At 44.2% G+C, this 22,079-nt stretch overlaps 1 protein-coding gene across 2 annotated transcripts in view; it reads right to left on the bottom strand.

Annotated features, from left to right (window-relative positions):
• Positions 1–22,079, bottom strand: part of ACSS2 (acyl-CoA synthetase short chain family member 2) — an 87,336-nt gene that overhangs the window by 26,888 nt on the left and 38,369 nt on the right. The window contains exons 4-12 of one of the 2 annotated variants that reach the window (XM_068263749.1): positions 20,255–20,358; positions 17,622–17,694; positions 16,231–16,306; positions 14,775–14,889; positions 11,188–11,226; positions 10,822–10,959; positions 7,160–7,330; positions 3,007–3,140; positions 742–874 (exon numbers count right to left, since the gene is read on the bottom strand). In XM_068263749.1, the coding sequence (XP_068119850.1) occupies positions 742–874; positions 3,007–3,140; positions 7,160–7,330; positions 10,822–10,959; positions 11,188–11,226; positions 14,775–14,889; positions 16,231–16,306; positions 17,622–17,694; positions 20,255–20,358 (983 nt within the window). The remainder of the gene's footprint in view (positions 1–741; positions 875–3,006; positions 3,141–7,159; positions 7,331–10,821; positions 10,960–11,187; positions 11,227–14,774; positions 14,890–16,230; positions 16,307–17,621; positions 17,695–20,254; positions 20,359–22,079) is intronic. The other variant, XM_068263750.1, reaches the window with a different exon arrangement.

The raw sequence follows: 22,079 nt of genomic DNA, 5'->3' as shown, positions 1-22,079 counted from the left end.
CAGATTTTCTGCAGGGAAATTAGATCGGAGAATGGGAATTATATTCCCATTCACTGATCGGGGGGCTAGCGGCGCGCGCGGGACCATGCGGCAGAAGCAGCAGTGCCTATCGACGAGGAAGCTCGTCCAGATAGGCCAAACTGGTTAATGGAAAAAATCAATTGGTCCAGGAAACATATATTCCTTTTCACCAATTAGTGCTGCATCAGATAGTGCTGGAGGTGTGCACAGGAACAAGTCCAATCCTGCACAGCACTGCTTCAGCTACAAGACGTATATATCTACGTCCTGGTGGCTTAGATAAGGTCACAGAGGATGTAGATATACTGTAGTAGTGGATAAAGTGGTTAAAGAAATAAGACCAGAGTGTTTACTACTAGGGTTGATACTACTATTAAAAACTCAAATACTTTGGTAACATAATGAGAGGACTAGAGTATTTGGAGAAATCCTCGAGGATTGTAAAAATTGAGGGCAAAACAAGAAAAAGATGGCAGAGGCTAAGATAGACAGCCTATGTGAAGCTATGAACATGACTATGCAACAGCTAAAAGAAGCAGTGATCGACACACACCTGGTGTGCAAATATTCCCCCCAAAACATATATTGTACAAATATATCTGGCACCCAATAGAATCTTCTAAGTCTCTGTCCCTTGCCCCTCCCACTACCATTCTTCCTACTTCCACGACACCAGAAGGGCCAATGCGCCGCCCATGCAAAGTCTGTAGCCATCCTCACCGTCTCAGTCTGCCAAAACGTATCCACGATTGGACACCTCTTATCTCCAACGACATTGTAATACCAAAGCCAGGCTTCAGGGTTAATGGGCTCTCCAACTGTTCCTAAAACCTTCAAAGATTTCCTGCTATATCTGCCAAGAGGAAACACACACAAAGGGGCTTACAAGATAAACACAACTGAGAAGTCCTTTGCACTGGACCGTAAGACCAATTCAGATATTAAAAAATAACTTAAACTTGTATGCATGTACAGTACACTTGTTATAATCACAGAAGTGGAATAAGTAGCTGGATCCAACAGCTTGAATAACACTAGACAGAGCAGAATCTAAAGGTGGCCATCTATAGGTATATATACCTATAGATGGCCACCCGTCTGACCATCAGATAGAGCCCTCTCTGATCAAATCTGATCAGGGAGGGATCAACACACAGATTTTGAATGGATTTTAGCATGAAATACATTAAAAATCCATGGAGCTGCCGCATGCCTTGCCGCCCAGGCCCCCCCCCCCCCATCTGTGCTCTCCCCTTCAGTGCTCCCCGTGGCCGGCTGCAGAGCGCTCACCTGTCGGGCTAACAGGTGTCCTCTCGGGGTCCTGTGGTTTAACTTCATGCGGTGGGTCTTCTCCTCTCTGTGTCCTCCTTCCGTGTCATGTGACACAAGCTAAAGTTCAAAAACTTTGTTCTGGCATGTATTGTGCCTGTGTGTTTGCTGTGCTGCAGATCCTCTAGCAATTGAACTTCGGCTTGTGTCACATGACACTGAAGAGGGCACAAAGAGGAGGAGACGCATGAAGTTAAACCCCCGCACCTGGAAAAACAGGCGCCAGCCCGACAGGTGAGAGTACTGACGCTATTCTGCATTGGTTGTCTCCAAATCAAACTCCTGAGCCACCAAAATTTTACCTCTTGCCTGATTGACTGATTTAACATGGAAATGGTTCGATCGGGCAACGTTAATGCCACTGATATCAAGCAGATATGATCACAGTGATGGCAATCACAGTTACTTGAGATGACCTACTTAAAAACAATGACAACTTGAAAATAAAGATATAATATTTTTGACACTGCTTTGACGCGTCATCAACAGATCCGGAGTTCCGGATCCAGAAAAGGATTAAAATTAAATGGGGCCATAGGTAAAAAAATAGCAGTTTTTGCTACCTGCTGATGATTACCTGGCTTTTTTTTTTTTAGTAAGATTTGGTGGGGTAGCATCCACCAGGCCCCTATTCTTTCCAAGCCATAGGAAACCGCCTAGGTTTGCCTCGTGGATGATCCGGCTTGGGCCAAGTGCATCGTTGTCCTCTTTACCCCTCTAACTTAAAGCCGTTCTGTCAAGCATAGCACCATGGTCCCTCCTTCCCCTTCATAGCAACAGAGCGCCTTGATAGTCTGCAGACTAGAGGTGTCTAAACAGCACTGGGACCTGAACTGCCACCTGAGGGATTGGGTCCTGATCTCTGCATCCGACAGTTAATTTTACTCACTTTTAAGCAATGGGATTACTTATTATGGCTGTACTGTCCAATAAACATACAGCAGTGTTTGGGTCCTGCGCCGCTCTTGCCGCTGTCGCTTGGCTCCACTGCAGGAGACACTCACCGGTATATAGACTGGAGTTGCATCACAAGCAGGCTACCATTGGATTGCAAGGAGGACCCTGCCGAGACACAGGGAGGATTCTCACTGGTCCACCACTCAGTAAACCTATGAGAATCCTCCCTGTTGCTTGGCAGGATTCTCATTGGGTTTTTTTGGGGGGGGAATTCCAATTGAAGCCTGTTTCTAGCAACAGTGGCAGCAGCGGAGAATGGAGAAGCCTGAAGACAGGAGAGTACAGTAGGAATGTATGCGGAGACAACCCTAGTGAGAATGAATGCTGTCCGTTCTCATAGGCTTGTGCTGATTCTGCCAGCATCCGCTTTGCCGCCGATCAGGGAAAAATCGTGCAGCTTCCAAATTTGTATTCCGCTTATGGCAACGGATGAAACGGATCCCTTGCAGACTGACAAGTGTGCACAGATCCCATAACTACCATAGGATCAATCTACATGTCAGTTTCTCTGATGCGAAAACGGACGGTTTTGCTAGTGGGAATAGGGCCTTATTATCAGGAGGCTCACTACGGTGAAGAATCCATCTGCTGAAGGTCATTAATGACCGCTTCCGTATTTATCTCATGTCAGGGTTAAAATAAAAGTGAAAACGCCTTTAACTCATCAATGCCACTCATACGTGACTGCTGGTTAATTACCGCTTAACGGGCTCCTCTCCGAACTTCATCAACAGTCGGATTGCGGTGGGCGCGGTATAGAATTTGCTCACGTTATACTTGTCAATGATCTGCCACATACGAGAGATGTCGGGGTAGATAGGAAGACCTTCAAACTGGTGAAAGGAAGGAGAGTTATAATGATAAATAATATTATGAAAAGAGAAAAATTTCACAAGGTGCTCAGAACTTTATGTTATTATGGATACTGCACTGTTCACTCACCTGATGAAGCGGCAGGTGGCCGTGAAACGCTTTGTCAATTTTTGGTGCTGAATAAAAAGTCTGAATCTTGCGTTCAGTGAATACTGTCAGACTTACCATTTATTTTACCTTGTCATTGGCTTTTAACTGTTAATTTTGTTTTTCTGGGCACCTCTTGCATTTTCCTTCACAAGATGAGTGACCTTCGTTAAAGTGACCAATGGTATAGAGTCATAGATTTCCAGCCAATGTTGCAAAACTATCACCCCCTCTGATCAGAATCTGCAGGAAATCTATTGAAAGACTAATTGAGCTGCATTGTTGCCCTGCTTCATGCAGTAGTTCTATGAGTCTTTGATAGACCATTGTTCCTGCCCAGCACCCCCAGGCCAACAAATAACTACATGCGGTGGTATCACATGGTACAGGAGCTCGCGGTGGCAAATCAAAAAGAAGCCAAACACAGGAGGAAGCAAAGATTCGCCCAGGTGAGCATCCAGCTCCCACTACAGTACCGGGGGTCACATACAGTTGTGGGGGAGACCAGCTAGGGGTCAGCTGATCCTCGGGCAATCCAACACCGTTACAATCGTGCACACAATCGAGTAATGTGGGGGCACCCTTTTCCAATCTCAACTTTTGGATGGAAGTAGGTTCTAGAATTTGTTACATTTTCATTAGATGATGAGTTTAGCAAATCTGTGGTCTAATCTACAGTATTTAAAGTATACCTTCTTCCTGGTCGGAGTGGTTGGTGCCCTCCGACCTGGACATACTGTGCTGCACATGCGCAGTATGTCCACTTGGGTGCCTTGCAAGTGTGCTCCCTTACGACACCATATGACGTAAGCATGTTTGTTTGCTCCCAAGCCGACACACTGCGCATGTGCAGCGTAGTAGTATGTCTGGGTCGGAGGGCACCGACCACTCCAGCCAGAAAGATTACGGGCACTAGCACCGGAGAACAGAGGGAGACCCCGGGACACCGGAGGCGCGGGTAAGCATCCACACAACTCCCCAGACACACATTAGGTGTCTTTTTATAAACTGAATAACCGCTAAGGTCGCCTTTAAGAAGAAAAGGAAGTATTATCTAGCTAGTTCTAGGTTTCAATCAAAAAGAACCAATCACATTCTTCCTCTCATTTTCACATTAAAGGACTACTTTCCTGGAGCTTCTAATGGTCCTCTGCAGACATCCTGTGCCTGCACAGCCACTCACGGATGCCTCTGTCCCTGCCGTTGGTTCACTTTTGAAATTTCCGACCACCACTGATTGTACTGGGCCTGCGTAATACACTCCTGTTGACGTCAGCAGGAGCGAGGGCACGGCCACGCAGGCGCAGTAGCTTTCTGACTTTAAAGTCACAAATTCCAGAAGTGAACCGGAGCATCAATGAGTGGCTGCGTGGGCACAGGACGTCTGCGGAGGACCATTAGAAGCTCCAGGAAAGTTCAACTCTTTTTCCACCGACCCCCTACAGTATGAAAGGGAGCATATAACTGGTATCTATGAGAACCCCTCACTCATTCTTAGGCGACTGTTGTACCAGAAGCGTAAAGTAGTGTCCGTAAACATCGCAGTTTGATAGACTTAAAGGGGGGTTCCTGTGTAGCAAGCATCCTTTAGCTGATTAACGTAGAATTATCACAACTTCTAAAAAATGTATTGGGCAGTAAAGCTGCAGCTAATATCTGAGCAGCCTAAACCTTGTTGTTTTCGGATGATAATCGAGCGTGTACACAGTGGCGCCAGATCCCCTACTCCCCACCCCTTGATGGGTCAGCAAGAATCCTGGACTGCTGGATCCAAGGCCTTAGTTCTCCTTAAAGGGGAACTGAAGTAAGAGGTATACGGAGGCTGCCATATTTATTTCCTTTTAATCAATACCAGTTGCCTGGCAGCCCTGCTGGTCTATTTCTCTGCAGTAGTATCTGAATAACACCAGAAACAAGCATGCAGCTAGTCTTGTCAGATCTGACTTTAAAGTCTGAAACACCTGATCTGCTGCATGCTTGTTCAGGGGCTATTATTATTATTATTATTATTATTGCTATGGCTAATAGTATTAGAGGCAGAGGATCAGCAGGGCTGCCAGGCAACTGGTATTGCGTAAAAGGAAATAAACATGGCAGCCTCCATATACCTCTCTCTTCAGTTCCTCTTTAATCCACTGGTCTTCAGTGTTCTCCCCAGGCTCTTTTAGCCAGGTGCTCCACCCAGCTAGTTTTGGTGAGCACCCGCCTGTCATTGGCTCACCTCCTCCTATGCTGTAAGCAGAGCTGCACACAGAAGTACCGTCCCTACATTCTCTCATTTCGTCCCACCCGGGTACTTTTTCATGCCACCCAGCTGGAAAAAAATCTCTGGGGAGAACATTGGTCTTGCTTATGTTTCATAACAGAATGCTCTGCCACAGGCTAGCGACGCATCTTGGCTGTGAACTGTTGCCTGAGGGATTGAGTCCTAATATTGGAGTGTGTATACACACCATTACTATTTCTGCTGCTTCACCCTCACATTTCATGATTCCCTCTGTGAGCCCCAATATCCTCTGTACTCTTGCTTGGTACATAGGAGAACAGCATGTGACCACCAGGCCACTGGGCACTAGCCTGCTCTGTCAATGCAGAAGATGTACACACAGTCTCATGGAGAAGGCCTGGGCCAGGAGACAACCTACAAAGGAGGAAAAAGGCTGGAATACATAGAGAGTGGTTCTCTATGCGGCTCTGTAAAATTTATTAGCTATAGGCAGGGTCATAACTACAAATCATGGGCCCTCCCAGCATAGCTTTGACGGGGCCACCCAATGTTTAAACCCTTTCCCTTGCCAACCCTTTGTGACCCTCACAGCTCACTATACACCAGCGGTTCTGGATGTGCAGCCTGGCTTCAGGGACACAAAGAGATGATCTGCATATTCAGGAGTGATGCATCATGGGAAACCACAGTTGCTCACTTAAAGATACGGCTGGTTAAATGACAACTGTACTGAGAGGAATATGGAGGCTGCCATATTTATTTACTTTTAAACAATACCAGCTTGCCTGGCCGCCCTGCTGATCTAATAGGCTGCAGTAGTGTCTGAATAACACCAGAAACAAGCATGCACCTAATCTTATCAGATCTGACAATGTCAGAAACACCTAATCTGCCGCATGCTTGTTCAGGGGCTATGGCTAAAAGTATTAAAAGGCAGAGGATAAGTAGGACAGCCAGGAAACTGGTATTGCTTAAAAGGAAATAAGGCAGCCTCCACATACCTCTCTCTACAGTTATTCTTTAAGGGCTCTGCCTCTGACATAGGAGACCGGGATTCAAATCACTTCCTATTTAAAGTAAGCCAGCACCTATTCAGTAAGGAGTTATTGGGCCGAGACTCCTTTACTGCCTACTGAGTAAGCTCTAGTGGCTGCCTCACAATCGCTTCGAGTCAGACAAGAGAAAAAGGGCTATACAAATACTGGTATTATTATTAAGGCTGTATTATCACAAATACTTTTAGTTGTAAGAAGCCAAATTACATACACTCAGTGTTGCTTTTTAGTGGGAGGACTTTTAGCCCCCTTTACTGTCCTAGAGGTTCTTTGTCACCCTGAGCTTTCTGGGTATTTTGTACTTGGGATTCATGACTTCCCCTTCTCAGCTGCACAGTGTTCCCTTTGTGTATTGCTCCACTGACACTTTCTTCTTTCCTTCCTGCTCCCAGTATTCAGTTGTCCAACAAGGCACCTTCCTATTGGCCACAGAATTGCCCAATGGGGCAGCAGAAGGCAAAACTGGTGCCTAAAGAGGAGGAGTCACTTTCAGTCAGGCAGAATGTGGTTGCAGTGTTACTCTGAGAATAGCCTTTGGTGTCGGAAGAGAGATATTTCTCTTTAATCCAACCACACTACATGTTTTGACAAGCAATTCCCATTGACTTACCAATACGCTGGTTGCCCCATTGGCCAGTGGTCCGTAAGCGAGGTAGGAGTGTCCTGTGATCCAGCCAATGTCAGCAGTGCACCAATAGATGTCATCAGGTTGATAATCAAAGACATACTTGAAGGTAGTGGCAGTGAAGATCAGGTAGCCTCCAATAGAGTGCACTACGCCCTGCAAACATAAATATAAGAGTTTATTCGGAGGAAGGTTAAAAACTCCTGAAATACACCGTACAATTAGCCATACCTCCCAACTTTTTGAGATGAGAAAGTGGGACACTTAAGCCACGCCCCTGCCACACCCCTGATCACAGCTCCATCACACCCCTAGTCACGTATACCATAAAGATTTCATAAGAAAATTATGTTATTTTATAATTCAAACCACACTGGTCCTTTCTATCCTGGTTCATTTTCCTTCATATTAATATTTTAAAATTGGTAATATATCAATTTAAAGGATGGGAATAAAGTTTAGAGTCAAACATTTTTCAGTAGAGAAATATATATATTTACGGTATATAGAAAGAGGGACAAAGTCCTGAAAGAGGGACAAATGAGGAGGAAAGAGGGACAGGGCTACCAAAGGGAGCTATTTGGCCTTAAAGCCCAACTAGGTAACACTGAAAGTTTCCCAGAGCTTTGCAACCTTTAAAACACACCTGATCATTTTTGCAGGATCCTATGATCCAATTGGAGCAGACATTGGGAATAATTGGTGAACTAAGCGGATTCAAGGTTAATGTCTCAAAGTGCAAATTAATGTACCGCTCCAAATTGGCCCCTAAAATAAGCTTGACCCATCTCCCCGTAAAAGTTTGCTCACAGGTAACTTACTTTGGGATTCAATTTTCTAAGGATCCTTCTCTACTATGTTCTAAAAATTATCTTCCCCGGATAGCAGTTATCAAACGCCAACTAGTTAGTTGGGAAAACTTGCCCATCAATCTAATGGGACGAGCTTTGCTACTTAAATCTGTGTCCTTTGGCAGATTTCTCTATCCCTTGCAGACGATTCCATTGCTTTTGAGACATTCAGATGTTAAAGATCTTTACAGAGCATTTACCCATTTTCTGTGGAAGAAGGGCAAAGCAAAATAGCTCTCTCCAAGCTACAGTTACCTAAAATTTGGGGTGGCCTAGATATACCTGATATCAGACATTATAATATAGCTTGCCTTACTCGTCATGTGCGGGACTGGATCAACAATTCAAGCATTTACTCTAACTTTGATCTCGAGTCCTCATATGAGGAACCATGGACCCTAGCTCGTTTGCTGCACACATCTCACAGGCACCTTCCATCAAAATTTAAAAGCAGAAAAATTTTCAGTGATACCATAGTGGCATGGAAGGAGCTATATAAAACATTTAATACGCCCCATTTGATCTCTAAATGTATGCCCTTGTGTGGATTGCCAGAGTTCCCGGCAAGCTTAGCCCATGGAGGTTTTTTTGAATGGCAGGACAGAGGAATCCATTGGCTGGGGCAATTGCCAGATCTAAATGCAGGTAAATTATTATCTTTTGGGGGTATCCGGTCTAAATACCATATTCCTCTCCATCATTTCTTATACTATGGCCAGCTGAGATCATTCATAGAAAGTGAGGGGATTCAATTCAGAAAAATAACTACAATAAACAAGCTAGATGAATTCCTAGCCCCGCATGTTCCTAAAATATCACTGTCCACAATTCAGACTGACCTCCAACAATTAACTGTTCCCAGAAAAGCAGCTAATAACTTATCTAGTTGGTCCAAACATATATCAGGTGATGACCTCACAAATAAAAATTCTTGAGGGATATAAAGTGGTTCATAAGTTAATAATTGGGGAAAATTGGCGAGAATCTCATCTTAAATTTATTCATAAAGAGAAGTACGCTTTCAACATTAAATATAAGAACCCTCCAGTGTATTACATGCCAAAATGCCCAAAATGTGACTACCCTGATGCAGATTTATTCCACTGTGTGTGGAGCTGTCCAACAATCACAGAGTTTTGGAAAAGATTACGAGAAACCCAAGCCAGAGGTAGAAGGTGATCCTCAGACAACTACTAAAGTCATGAGCAAATTAGCTCACTTGATCTTAATCGCAGCTCGAAAAGTGATTTTCAATAAGAGGATATATTCAAGTATCCCTTCGCTCTGGGATGTGAAGGAAGAACTCATGCATCTACACCAGTTGGACAAACTTGATACGATCAACCACAAAGATAAGAAAACAAAGTCATTCTTCAAAAAGTGGAAACTCTTTATTTTAAAGGTTTACACCCAACAGGAAATTAAAGATCTGATGGAACATTTCAAATACACAAAATGGTATCTAACGGAACATTTGCTTGGCACTCTGGGAAGACTGGACATATCATAAGGCCCAGTGGCGTAGCTAAGGAGCTGTGGGCCCCGATGCAAGTTTTACATTGCCCCCCCCCCCCTCCCCAAGCACTTTATACATAATTGATACGGCACACCAAAACCTGCCAATGGCAACTACAGTGTCAGAGGTGCAAGAAGGGGATGGGGAGCTGTTTGTTAATAATCCCTACTATTCAAAGTATCTATAGAAGTGATTATTATGAGCACAGGACCAATAGAGAGCTAATACTGTAATTGAGGGAGGGCCCTTCAGGGCCCCTTTGGCCCAAGGGCCCCGATGCGGTGGCTACCTCTGCACCCCCTATTGCTACGTATTGTTTTTAAATCATCCCCTGATATGGAAGTCCCTGAAGTTTTCCAGATCCTGCAGGATGTTGGGAAGTGGTCAGGAATTAAAATGAATACAAGTAAGACTGATTTGCTGCCACTCTTTAAAGGAAACCTGTGATGGGACTTATCGCTCCCTTGCCGTTCTCCTCCGCCTCGTTCTTTTGCAATTGGCCCCAGAAAGTCCTCTGGTTCGGGCCAACTGCACATGCGTGGCCCAGTCGCATGCTCTCCCACTGTCTCCAGTAATACTGTGCAGGTGCAAAACGTTCCTGGAGACGGGAGCGTCTGGCCCCGACTCCAGGATTTTCCAGCACCAGTTGCGGACAAAAGAGGCAGCAGAGGAGAACGGCAAGGTAGCCATAAGCCTGGAAGCAACCCCAGGCATGTATATTTTTTTTATTTTAAGTCCAATCTCAGGTACACTTTAAACTAGCGGATATTTGGAGATGGAATGATTTGGGGTTCGGGCCAACAATTAAAAAAATAGACTTCTGGGAATTGATATTCCCAAAGATCCTACACAGCTATACTCCTTCAATATACTCTATTGAAAGGCCTCATCCAGCAGATAGAGCGATGGTACAAACTAGTACATATTGTGGTGCCCCCTGCATGAGTTTTGGTGCCGCTAGTAGTAAAATATCAGTCATTTAGATTACCAATATTTTACTATGCAGTACCCATCACCATTCTCACTCGAACCCTCCTCTGTAGGTGCCAACCCCCCCTCCCCCCAGCCTAAACCTAATCCCCCACAACCACCCATAGCTGCCTAACCCTCCACCTAGTGCCTAAAATTGAATCCCCTCCTCCCCCATAGCTGCCTAACACCAACTCACCCTGCCCCCCCCCCCCCCGCAGTTGTATATGGTCAAAATCTTTTTTTACTGCTGTGTGACGGTCTGTATACAACGTGGAATCTTGAACACTCTAGAGGCTACAATTATACACCTTGGGCTTTCCAGTAGATCCACTGGTGTAAAGTATAAACAACTCATCCTCTGCGTCACACCACTCCGGCTCACACTCCGTCCCGGCGTTCTTCATCAGGTCGTGCCACCAGACGTCCACCGATGGATTCCACGATGTCTGTAAGCAGCACAACGAGGTTAAAGGAAAGCATTTTCATTGGACGTTGTTAATTAGAAACACCCATGCAAGTGGTTACAGTTGGCAGTGGTCCCTCACTAAACAGAACGCGAAGTGCGATGGCCTACACAAGCGTCTAACGGCACACCCGGTGACACAGACAGACAGAACCCTGTGCTGTTAGTCAGACGTGGACATGGTCAGCACACACAACTGTCTTGCAGGTACCTGGGGATGAGATCTTTTTGCTTTCTCCTGCTTGTTCTCCTGTCAAAAACCCAGATACATAAAACGTATTGAGCAATCGGACAACCAAAGATCAGAAAGAAGAGACTAGCATCAACAACAATAATAAATTCCACTTTAGGCACTCTGCATTTATATGCCGAGATGGGGTTCGCGTTAGGTGTCTTAGTAGAAAGTTCTGCAGAGTTTCATTGGATTAAAACCTATTTCTTATTTAGGCCTTGTTCCAATCGCGTTAGCAATCGCAGTGGGCGTTTGACGTGTTTTTTTATGCAATTCCCAGCACTTGGGTGGGCGGTGCGTTTTTGTAAAAAACTGCTTTTTTCTAATTGCTTTGTGAAGCCTGAGGCACACCAAAACCCGCTAGCAGATCCGCAAAATGCTAGCAGATTTTGAACCACTTTTTTTTATTTTTATGAGGCGTTTTGCAGATTGCTGCTGCAGATTTCAGTGTACCATATTTTATATTGTTACAGTAAAGCTGTTACTGAACAGCTTCTGTAACAAAAACGCCAGCAAAACCGCTCTGAACTGCCGTTTTTAAGAGCGGTTTGCGTTTTTCCTATACTTTACATTGGAGGCAGAAACATCTCCCCAATCCAAAAAATGCCTCGCCCTGGGAGTATGCGTTTCTGCAAAACGCCTCCCGCTCTGGTGTGCACCACCCCATTGAGATACATTAATCAAGCGTATCCGCAGCCGGCGGCGGCTGTGAAAACGCCAAAAAAACCCGCTCGGTGTGCCCCAGCCCCCCAGAGAGTTTTTTTTTATTCACTCCCTGACGCATATCAGGAAGTGAACTCTTTGCCACGGAAAATAATAAATAGAATGTATTCATTCTTTAAAACACGAACGCAATCACTGCACAAAGCAATTTTGTGAGCATTTTGTGTTTTTCCTATACCTTCCATTGAGGTGTAAATGCCTCAAAAAAGGTACAGGCATCGCGGAAACTTACCGCTCAGACGTGAACTCTCTGGTAGGGAATCGTTGCACAAGAGTTTTTAGCGCGATTTTAAAAATCGCCTGCGCTTGAAAAAAAGGGCAAAAACGCCATTAGTGAGAATGAGCCCTCACACCTATTCCAGTTGTGTTCTCCTTCAAAAGCTATTAGTTCTATTTTGAATGTTCTTCAAGTCGTAGACTGAGTCAGATCAGACTTCTCACTGATGTACCCCAAAATTAACAGTAGACAATAAAAATGAGACCTGCCAATACTATTCAATAATAGCAACTTAAAGAGGACCTGTAACCAAGGATTTAACTACATCCCAATCAGTAGTGGATACCCCCCTTCCCCACGGGAAATCTTTACCCTAAAATAGATCAACAGGGAGGTCTCTGTATGGCTGATATGGTGGTGAAACCCCTCCCACAGTGTGATGTCATGACCAAAGTTCAGACAGTTTGCTGTCTTGTGAACCTTATTGCATCGTGGGAAATAACAGCTCTTTCCAACTGCCGAGCAAGCAAAATTTCAACAGCAACTGGTCTGAGTGTATTAAGTGATAAAGATGCTAATTCTGCATTCAAACCTTTTTCTGCTGTTATGGTTTGGAGTTATCACATACCTTAGGAGCACTGACCCTTTAATAGCCATTGCCATTCAGTTGCATGCTGGGGGGTCTTTTTTATCTATAATATATTCCTCCTCTTCCCTTTATTTCTCTGCCTAGCTGAAACATGATTCTCTGCTCGCTTGTGCTTACAAGCAATGCTGAGGTCACTCAGTGATTGGAGGAGAAAATAAAAAAAGTTAAGAGAAGAAATGACATCAGTATTTAGCCTCAAACTGTGGGCAAAAGGCATGGTTCCCACCAGGAACAGAATTCTCTTCATGTACTATATAACATTCACTGAAATCAAAACGTGGACAGTGCAATACATGTGTTATGTAAGTAGATCAAGTATTTATATACTTATATGTGTTTTTTCCCCCTGGCATAGTATGGCTAATCCTACTGCTTTAAAGTCTCACTTCTCCACGCCTACTCCGGGATAATTCGGCATCACAGCAAGAGCATGTTCCACGTGACACCGGCACATGTTGTGATGTCACTATATGCATCGAGTCACATGGTACAGGCATTGGCTGCGCCGCTGAGGAGTCGTGGCGTTGGAGAGGCAAGAACTGCTTTGAGGGGTCTGCACACTTATACACGTCGGGGGCAGTAACTCTGGGCAAATCTACTTCAACCTCCAGCAAACAACCTTAATGAACATCTTTAGTATGATTCTTTATTTCAGAAGTGGAAGTCATGTGACTGCTTCTTTGAGTGCTTCCTGTTCCTTGGACCTTCTGGTCCCAGCAGCACCATGGCAGCTTAGGCTAAATACACCCCTCCCAGGTTCCCAGATGTGTAGGTGAATGATTGCTATATAGCTGAAGAATGCTGGAGGGGAAAAAAAAAAAAGTCACCAGCAAACCTAACTATTTTCAATATTTCTGCTGTAAGATGGCACAACTTTGCAACCCTCGCCTGGGTCATATCAGAACACAGTACGGAGGCTGAGAGGTTAGTAAATCAGTGCATGTGTGCAACACCCGCAGCAAAAACATTTTCTAAGAAAACCAAGCGACCATGAATTAGAGGGGGGGCTAGTCTAGTTGAGGAGACCCAGTGGAGTCTCTCATGGACTAATAGGCGATCCCTGCTTGCAGCAATTTGGTCCTGACCACTAATTTGTAAGAAATAGGGGATCCAGCAGGAAACACTGCCATTGAATAAACTCTAAAATTGCACACCAGGGCCCTCGCCCTTCGGGCACGGCACTTGCATTGGTTCCTGCCTCCCCTCACCCAACTATACTAAACCTATTCAGTTAGTGGCGTTGAGAGTGTTTCTCGCTGGGTCCCCTATTTCTTACTAATTAGTGGTTGCGACCAAATTGCAGCATTCAGGGAAAATTTACACTTCTCCCACAGTAAAATGCACTTTAAATTACCTTTTTCTCTTATGTTGCGGTCACTTATAATAGGTAGTGAAAAGTTGACAGATGTGACAGATTTTGGACTACTCCATCTCTTCATGGGAGATTCTCAGTATTACTTTTACCCTTTACAAAAGCAATCTATGGAAAGAATGTGTACAAGGATGTCAGCCTGCTTGATTGCACATTATTTTGGCAGTTTGACTAAGCAACTGCAGATCAGTTTGTGCAATTGTAAAGAAATAAATGCGCATCCCCCATGATGAGATCGACTAGTCCAAAACCTTACAGAGCGCTCAGATTTTCACTACCTACTGTGACAGTGGCATAGGTAAAAAAAAAAAAAAAAAAAAGTAATGTATAGTGCTTTTTACTCCAGGAGAAATCTATATTTTATATGTATGCATTTAAAATATTAAAATTTTTCATGACAGCTGTCTTTTAAGGCTTAGATAATACATTAGGGTCCAGATGAGGAATAGGTGCTATGGTCAGCTCAGTGGTTAGAGATGGGTTAGATACCATGGCCCTTACTCCACACAATTCAGTTTTCACCTGTCTTCAGCACACACCCAATCATTTACAAGGCCTGCAGAAATGCATGCTGGGACAGCTGTTTGTACTAGGCTGCTAGTTACCTGTACATTTGGGCAGAGTCTCTTGCAGGGTGGAGACGCTTTGTTTGTCCCATCAGAGATAAGTTCATCTCTCCCCAAATGTTTCAGTACAATGCACTTCTTCAGGGGGTAATTCCTACACAAGACACAAAGGTAACAAGCTCAGATATTAGCTTTAAAAAAATGACATAAAAACGAAAGCGCAGGACAAATAAAAGGTATATTTGTATATAGGAGTAATTCAATTCTTAAGTTTATATCGTCCAAGTCACATAAAAAATATTCAACCAGTCTGTATCTGAAGTAGAAATTTCTGTTTTGTAATGGTGCCCATAACAGTACAATTTTTTCATCAGATGAGATCTTTCAGCGCACTTTTTATGATAGAATTGTACAGAAAAGTGCGCTGTGTGTGGCGCAAATCTAAAACAATTCTTTGGTCAATTGGAACAGAAAATTTCAAAAAAAATGTAAATCGATCCAAAAGTTAGATTTTACGATCAGATCTGAAGAGAGAAAATGCCCTTATTGACCCATTTATGGGAAGAATTGATAATTACCTTACAATAACTTATCGTAAAAAGTGCATAGAAAGATCGCATCTGATGAAAAAAATTGTACCGTTTATGGGCACCTTAAGAATGATAATATTGAGGCACAAACATTCTTTAACCTTCTTGGTTATATCAGGCAGGGGCCTAACTACAAATCACTGCCCCCCACCTGCCAAAATTTGGGTGCCCCCCCCTCATGCCAGGTATAGGTGCTGAAGCAGGTGGTTTCGGCACACGGAGCTCACCGCCAGGTGCCCCCAGTACAGATAGCCAGGTATAGGTGCCCCCAGTATAGTCAGGCATGGATGCTCCTATAGGTGCTCCTAGTATAGCTAGGTATAAGTGTACCCAGTATAGCTAGGTATAGGTGTCCCCAGTATAGCTAGGTATAGGTGCCCTCATAGTCACCCACAGTATATCCAGGTATAGGTGCCCACAGTATAGCCAGGCATGGGTGCCCTCAGTATATCCAGGTATAGGTGCCCCTAGTATAGCCAGGCATAGATGACCCCAGTATAGCCAGGCATAGATGACATCTGTGGCCACTCCCCCCCCCCCTCCTCACCTCGGGCTCTCCCCTCAGCACTCCCTCCTCCAGCATTAATCAGTAGCAGCAGCGGGGCAGGAACACGGATATACCTCCATACGTTCCACCGCGGAGGTCCGATCTCTGTAAGTGTCTCATGCTACTTCCTCATAAACATGATTCCTCCCCCTGTATAGGGAGCCAGAGAGAGCCCCCCCCCAAGTTTTAAGTAGTCAGAGGGGTCCCTCCCAATATTTAGCTAAAGATTGGCAACCCCCAGTGTAGGGGACCAGAGAGGGCCCCTCCGCAGGAACAGATGGCCAGAGAGCACTTTCCCCTCAGTACGGGTAGCCACAGAGTGTGACAACAATAATTGGAGAAGGCTGATGTCACTCACTTTTCTGCACATTTTTTAAGTGCTTCATCTGCAATCAGCTTCAGGTTAATTAGCTTGTCCCCACGGAAGAAACCATCTGAAGACAAACAGATGATATTTTGCATTTCATGTAGTAGTGTTAACAGGTATGAAAATAAAAATCTAAATACATAATAAAATTGCACCAACACACCGCACTTCTGTTACCCATGTACTGTCCCTACACTTCAGCTTGGAGGAACCATAATCACTTTCATCCAGAACAGTATCAACTCAGTTGGGAGTTGGGACCAAGTTGGAAAAACTGTTACATAAACTGCTTCTGATCCTTCCACAACATTTCAATTCGATTTAAGTCAGGGCTTATTCTAATACATTAGCAGTCTTGTGCGTTCACCATTCTATGGTAGATCATCTTCTTCAATAAGATTTTTGCTGCATTGACCAATGTCTAAAGATCTTTATTTCATGGAAAAAAAACCTGAAATTTTCCTAAAGAATTTGTGGGTACTATTAAAATATTATATTTTCGTCAGTCACTGCAAGCTATCACGTTGGTCCAGATGCAGCAAAGCAGGCCTAGACCATGAAAGTAACACCGCCATGTTTCACAGATGGTAGAAATTTACTAAGCGATAAAGTTTTGGACTAATTTGTTTAACGGAGTCTCATCATCTAGTTTTCTTGTGTGATTCAGAGTTTTAGGTCATATTTACAAATAATGAAGTTGAAGATTTCAAAAAGTTTAAAACCCCACTGTGTCTGATAATTTTGGTAAATTCAGAAAAGAGACATCTTCTCGTCCTGTCTCAATGTGTGTATAAACAGACCTAACTAATCTATTGTATAGCATGATAGGATTTTAATTGAACAGTATAAATAATACAAAGTACACCCTTCTTCAGCTGTTGTTGAGTGACAAATGCATGCAACGCAAAGCTTGCGCCTTATCACTGGCTGAATTGCGGAGCTTTTGATACATACATTGATCGAGCCTCAAACCTGCAGCACTGTTTGCAAATGCTGCATGGTGTATGGCTGGATAGTGTGCTGGTTAAGGGTCTCTGCTTCTGACAGAGGAGACCAAGGTTCAAATCTCAGCTATGCCTGTTCAGTAAGCAGCAACTATTCAGTAAGGATTCCTTGGGCTAGACTCCCTAACACTGCTACTGCCTACTGAGCGCACCCTAGTGGCTGTAGCTAAACTGCTTTGAGTCCACCAGTAGAACAGCACAATACGAGTGTTATTTGTCTTGTCTATGACCAAGAATAAATCAGTTAGGGCCAGCATGGCAACTGAGCTAGACTCAGAATGCTGTCCGGACAAAAAGGCAGCATGCAACTTAGATAAATAGCAACCACCCAAACTAAAATATTGCGTTTTGGGGATGATCTTTAAGAACTCCGTTTACCTGCAGTTATTAGGAGAGAGCAGTGACTGTCCAGGATCCGCTCGCACAGAGACTCTGCAGAAAAGCCAGCAAACTAAAAGGGGGAGAACGGAAGAGACAGAGACAAAGAATACATGATAAAGGGGGCATGGAAGAAGATAAAAGGAATGCAAGTGAGAGAGAGGGGGAAAAAAAAAAAAAAAAGTGTAAGCGAAGAGGAAAACATACAAGGAGGGGAAGAAAATAATTAAAAAAAAAAAAAAAAAAGGATGTAAAAGAGGTAAACAAAAGAGAAAGAAAGAAAGAAAGAAAGAAAGAAAGAAAGAAAGAAAGAAAGAAAGAAAGAAAGAAAGAAAAAAAAAAAAAAAAAAGAAAAGAAAAAAAGAAAGAAAGAACAAACAAGAAAAAAAGAAAATAAAAAAAAGAAAGGAAAGAAAGAAAGAAAAGAAGGGAGGGAGGGAGAGAGGGAGGGAGGAAGGAAGGAAGAAAGAAAATAAATACAGAAAGGTAAAACAAAGACAAAAAGAAAAAAAAATGAATGAGGACAGGAAAAAAATGAAAAAGAGACAAACGGAGAGAAGGGAATAAGGAAGGGAAATAAATAAAACAAAGAGGCAAAACAAAGAATGAGAAGGAGGGAGGATAAAAAAAAAAAAAAAAAAAACGAAGGAAAAAAGGACTCATAATGTGGACAGTTAAGTAATTCAGATCATGCATAAAATAATTTCTTTCAAATATAAACTTGACTAAATCCATGTTCTGTAAGATCCCAAAACATAAAAACAAAGACTCCTAGGCATACATTAAGGTTGCATTCACAGTGTGTCTTATAACACAGCTTACCGCACTGCAATGCTAATCCTATGGGTCATTCACAGTGCGACGTTAAAGTCGCATTAAAAAATGTTGCGTTGTGGTAACGCACTGCAAGCAGTGAGTTACCACAACGCAACTTAACGCAGACACGTTGCGACTTCAACGTCGCATTAAAACGCAACGTCCCACTGTGAATACAGCCTTAAGGGAAAATGCTCTGCTAAGACCAAACACCAACCACTATAGAGGATTAGGTACGATGACTCCACATACTGATCTGTGAAGCAGTTTTCAGCCTCGCTGATTGGACACCCACTAAAGCTGGCCACTAACGGTCCAATTTCTAGCGAAAAATCGTTCGAGCGATCAGAAATTCTGATCGGATTGGTTGTAAATAATCTCAATTGGTGGACACAATCGATTATGAACGAGTGAAAAAAATGTCGCCCGAATGAATTTTCGTCGAACGAAAATTTGGATTTTCTTGGTGGTCGTGATAGATAGGAAGCAAAGATTGGTTCGTTGATGGTGTAGTGAACGATTTTTCGTCCGATCAGAATTTCTGATCGCTCGAACGATTTTTCGCTAGAAATTGGACCGTTAGTGGCCAGCTTAAGTGAGCCGCACACCAATCTGCTCCTCAGAAGTCCTGTGGTCCTGCTTTCTGCCTGTGAATACAATACCAGTTGCCTGACAGCCCTGTTTATGTATATGGCTGCAGTAGTGTATGAATAACACCAGAAACAAGCATGCAGCTAGTCTTGTCACATTTGACAAAAATGTTACAAACACCTGATCTGCTGCATGCTTGTTCAGGGTCTATGGCTAAAGGTAGCCATACACTGGTCGATTTGCCATTAGATCGACCAACTGACAGATCCCTATCTGATGAAATCTGATCAGAAAGGGATCGTATGGCTGCCTTTACTGCAAACAGATAGTGAATCGATTTCAGCCTGAAACCGATCACAATCTGTTGAGCTGCTCCTGCCGCCTGTCCCCCCGTATACATTACCTGAAGCTGGCTCCGGGTCCTCTTCTCCGCGCTGCACCGCACCGCATCCCAGCGTACACTGTGTCACTCCGTGACCAGGAAGTTCAAATAGAGTGCCCTCTATTTGAACTTCCTGGTCACTGGAGTGACACAGGAAGTTAATGTACGCTGGGATGAAAGCAGGAACAGAGCGGTGCAGCGGAGAAGATGCCCGGGAGCCAGCGTCAGGTAATGTATACCTGTATTGGATCGGCCGCCGCTAGCGACGCACTCCCTATCCGCGGGCGATCAACGGTAATTTCCCGCACGGCACGATCGACAGACCGATCCGATTTCGGGAGGAAATCAGATCGGCGGGTGCGTTTAGCGCGAACGATTGGCAGCAGATTCGATCCCAGTGATCGAATCTGCTGTCGAAACGGCGGCAAATCGGGCCAGTGTATGGCCAGCTTAAAAGTATTAGAGGCAGCAGGGCTGCCAGGCAACTGGTATTGCTTAAAAGGAAATAAATATGGCAATGTTCATATTCCTCTCACTTCAGGTGTCTTAGGGCCCTTGGATACCAGTAATAGGTAGCCTTTGTGCCCCCCAACCCACCTTCCCAGATATAAGTATAAGGTAGCCTGGAAGAGATAGTCGGTATATGGACAAGTGAGTTACTAATCTCCGCGCCACTTGCAGCTCTGCATAAGTGCCCTAGCCAGTGCCACACCCTCTGACAAGTAGGTGTACCCCCCCAACCCCTGCAAGTGTTGCGGCAGCTATTGTTACACGACTGAGCAGGTGTCTAATAAAGGGAATGCAAACTGATCGCACAAACAACAGCAAGCAGTACTCCACTCACCACAATGGAGTGGATGGCCCCAATCCGTGCGCACGCCAACATCGCCACCACCAGTTCAATCACCATGGGCATGTATATAGACACACGATCACCTTTCTTAACACCTGAGAAGACCATGTTATTATGGTTAGCGTGCATTTCATATAATCAATGCCATATTCTCTGCAGTGCTTTACAGAGAACACAGATAAATTCACATTATGTCACGGCTACAGTCTGGGGACAATTTTTGGATGATGCCAAACTAACACACCAGTAGGTTTTTCACATGTGGGAGGAAACGTGTGGCAGGGAAAAAACCCGACAAAAAAACGAGATGGAATACTAACACCGGTGTACTTGGCAGGATTCTAAACTGGAATGTTTGAACACTAGTAACCTCATGAATTATAGTACTAAGTTATTAAAGCAAACCAAAGGCAAACTTTGGGCGAAAAATCAAATACTTACCTAAGGAGAGGAAAGCCTCTGAATCCTTCAGAGGCTTTCAACGCTGTCCTTCAGACCTTCCCTTCAGACCTTCGCTGCTGCCCAGTAACCTCTGGAACATCTGTCCCGCGCTCCTCTTCTGGAACTGGGGCTGCCGCACCCACACAAGCACATTGACGCCTGTGCAGTAACCCTGGTGCAAGAGTGGCTGTGTGTTACTGCACAGGTACGCATAGGCACAGTACAATCGCGCTCGTGTCTGTAGAGGAGTGCGGCCCTCATGGTCCTACTGCAAAGCCTTTGTTGGTTTTCTTCTGGGAGTCCGCGCTCGGCTACAGGGGAACAGAGGACAGCGTGGGATGTTTCTATAGGATCCAGATGCCCACCACACAAGTGAAACAAACCGCATTTGCATAAATACATGACACATACACCCCTAAATCCAGTTTAGGTGGTCTGTGTGCCTGTTTGGTTACTTCTCCCTGTATTGTGGGCTTTGGTTATCTTGGTCACTTGAGGCCAAAATGGAAGTATACGACTTTGGACAGTGTAATGGTTAAGGGCTCTGCCTCTGACACGGGAGACCAGGGTTCGAATCTCGGCTCTGCCTGTTCAGTAAGCCAGCACCTATTCAGCAGGAGACCTTAGGCAAGTCTCCCTAACACTGCTACTGCCTATAGAGCGCGTCCTAGTGGCTGCAGCTCTAGCGCTTTGAGTCCGCCAGGAGAAAAGCGCTATATAAGTGTTTGTCTTTGTCTTTAACACTAAGTGGTATTTCTGACAGAAAAGCCAGTACAACTCGCCAACCAAAGAACACCATATCTACACTAAAGCATGGAGGTGGCAGAATCCTGTTGTGAGGAGGTTTGTCTGCAGCACAGACAGACACTTGTAAGGATACAAGGAAAATTAATGAAGCAAAATCCCAGGAAAATTAATGAAGCAAAATCCCATACAATTCCCGAAGAAAACATGCTGAAAAAAAATTTGCTAAAAATTTACTTTCCAATGGGACGATGACCCAAAGCATACAGAAAATATGGCCACACAGCAGCTAAGGTAAATAAGATTAAAGTCCTCACGTGGCCTAGTCAGAGGCCAGACTTAAACCCTATTGAAAATCTGTGGCCTGACTTGAAAATTGCAGTTAACCAATAGTTTCCTGGGTCTGTCTGAGGTTAAACAGCTGTATATAGTTGGTAGAACAATATCAAGGCTCTAATTAAAGAGAACCCGAGGTGGGTTCTACGAACCCTATTAGCACACAGAGGCTGGGTCTGCATATAATGCCCAGCCTCTGTTGCTATACCGTCTCCCACCAGCGCTCTGCTGTCCCCCATAAATCACACAGCCGTGCTAGCGACATCGCTAACCGGCTGTTTACATCTACACTGTC

Source organism: Hyperolius riggenbachi, chromosome 12 (assembly GCF_040937935.1).
Source record: "Hyperolius riggenbachi isolate aHypRig1 chromosome 12, aHypRig1.pri, whole genome shotgun sequence".
Taxonomy (NCBI): Eukaryota; Metazoa; Chordata; class Amphibia; order Anura; family Hyperoliidae; genus Hyperolius; species Hyperolius riggenbachi.
The sequence above is the reverse complement of the archived record's forward strand: the minus strand, read 5'-3'. Positions and strand labels throughout refer to the sequence as shown.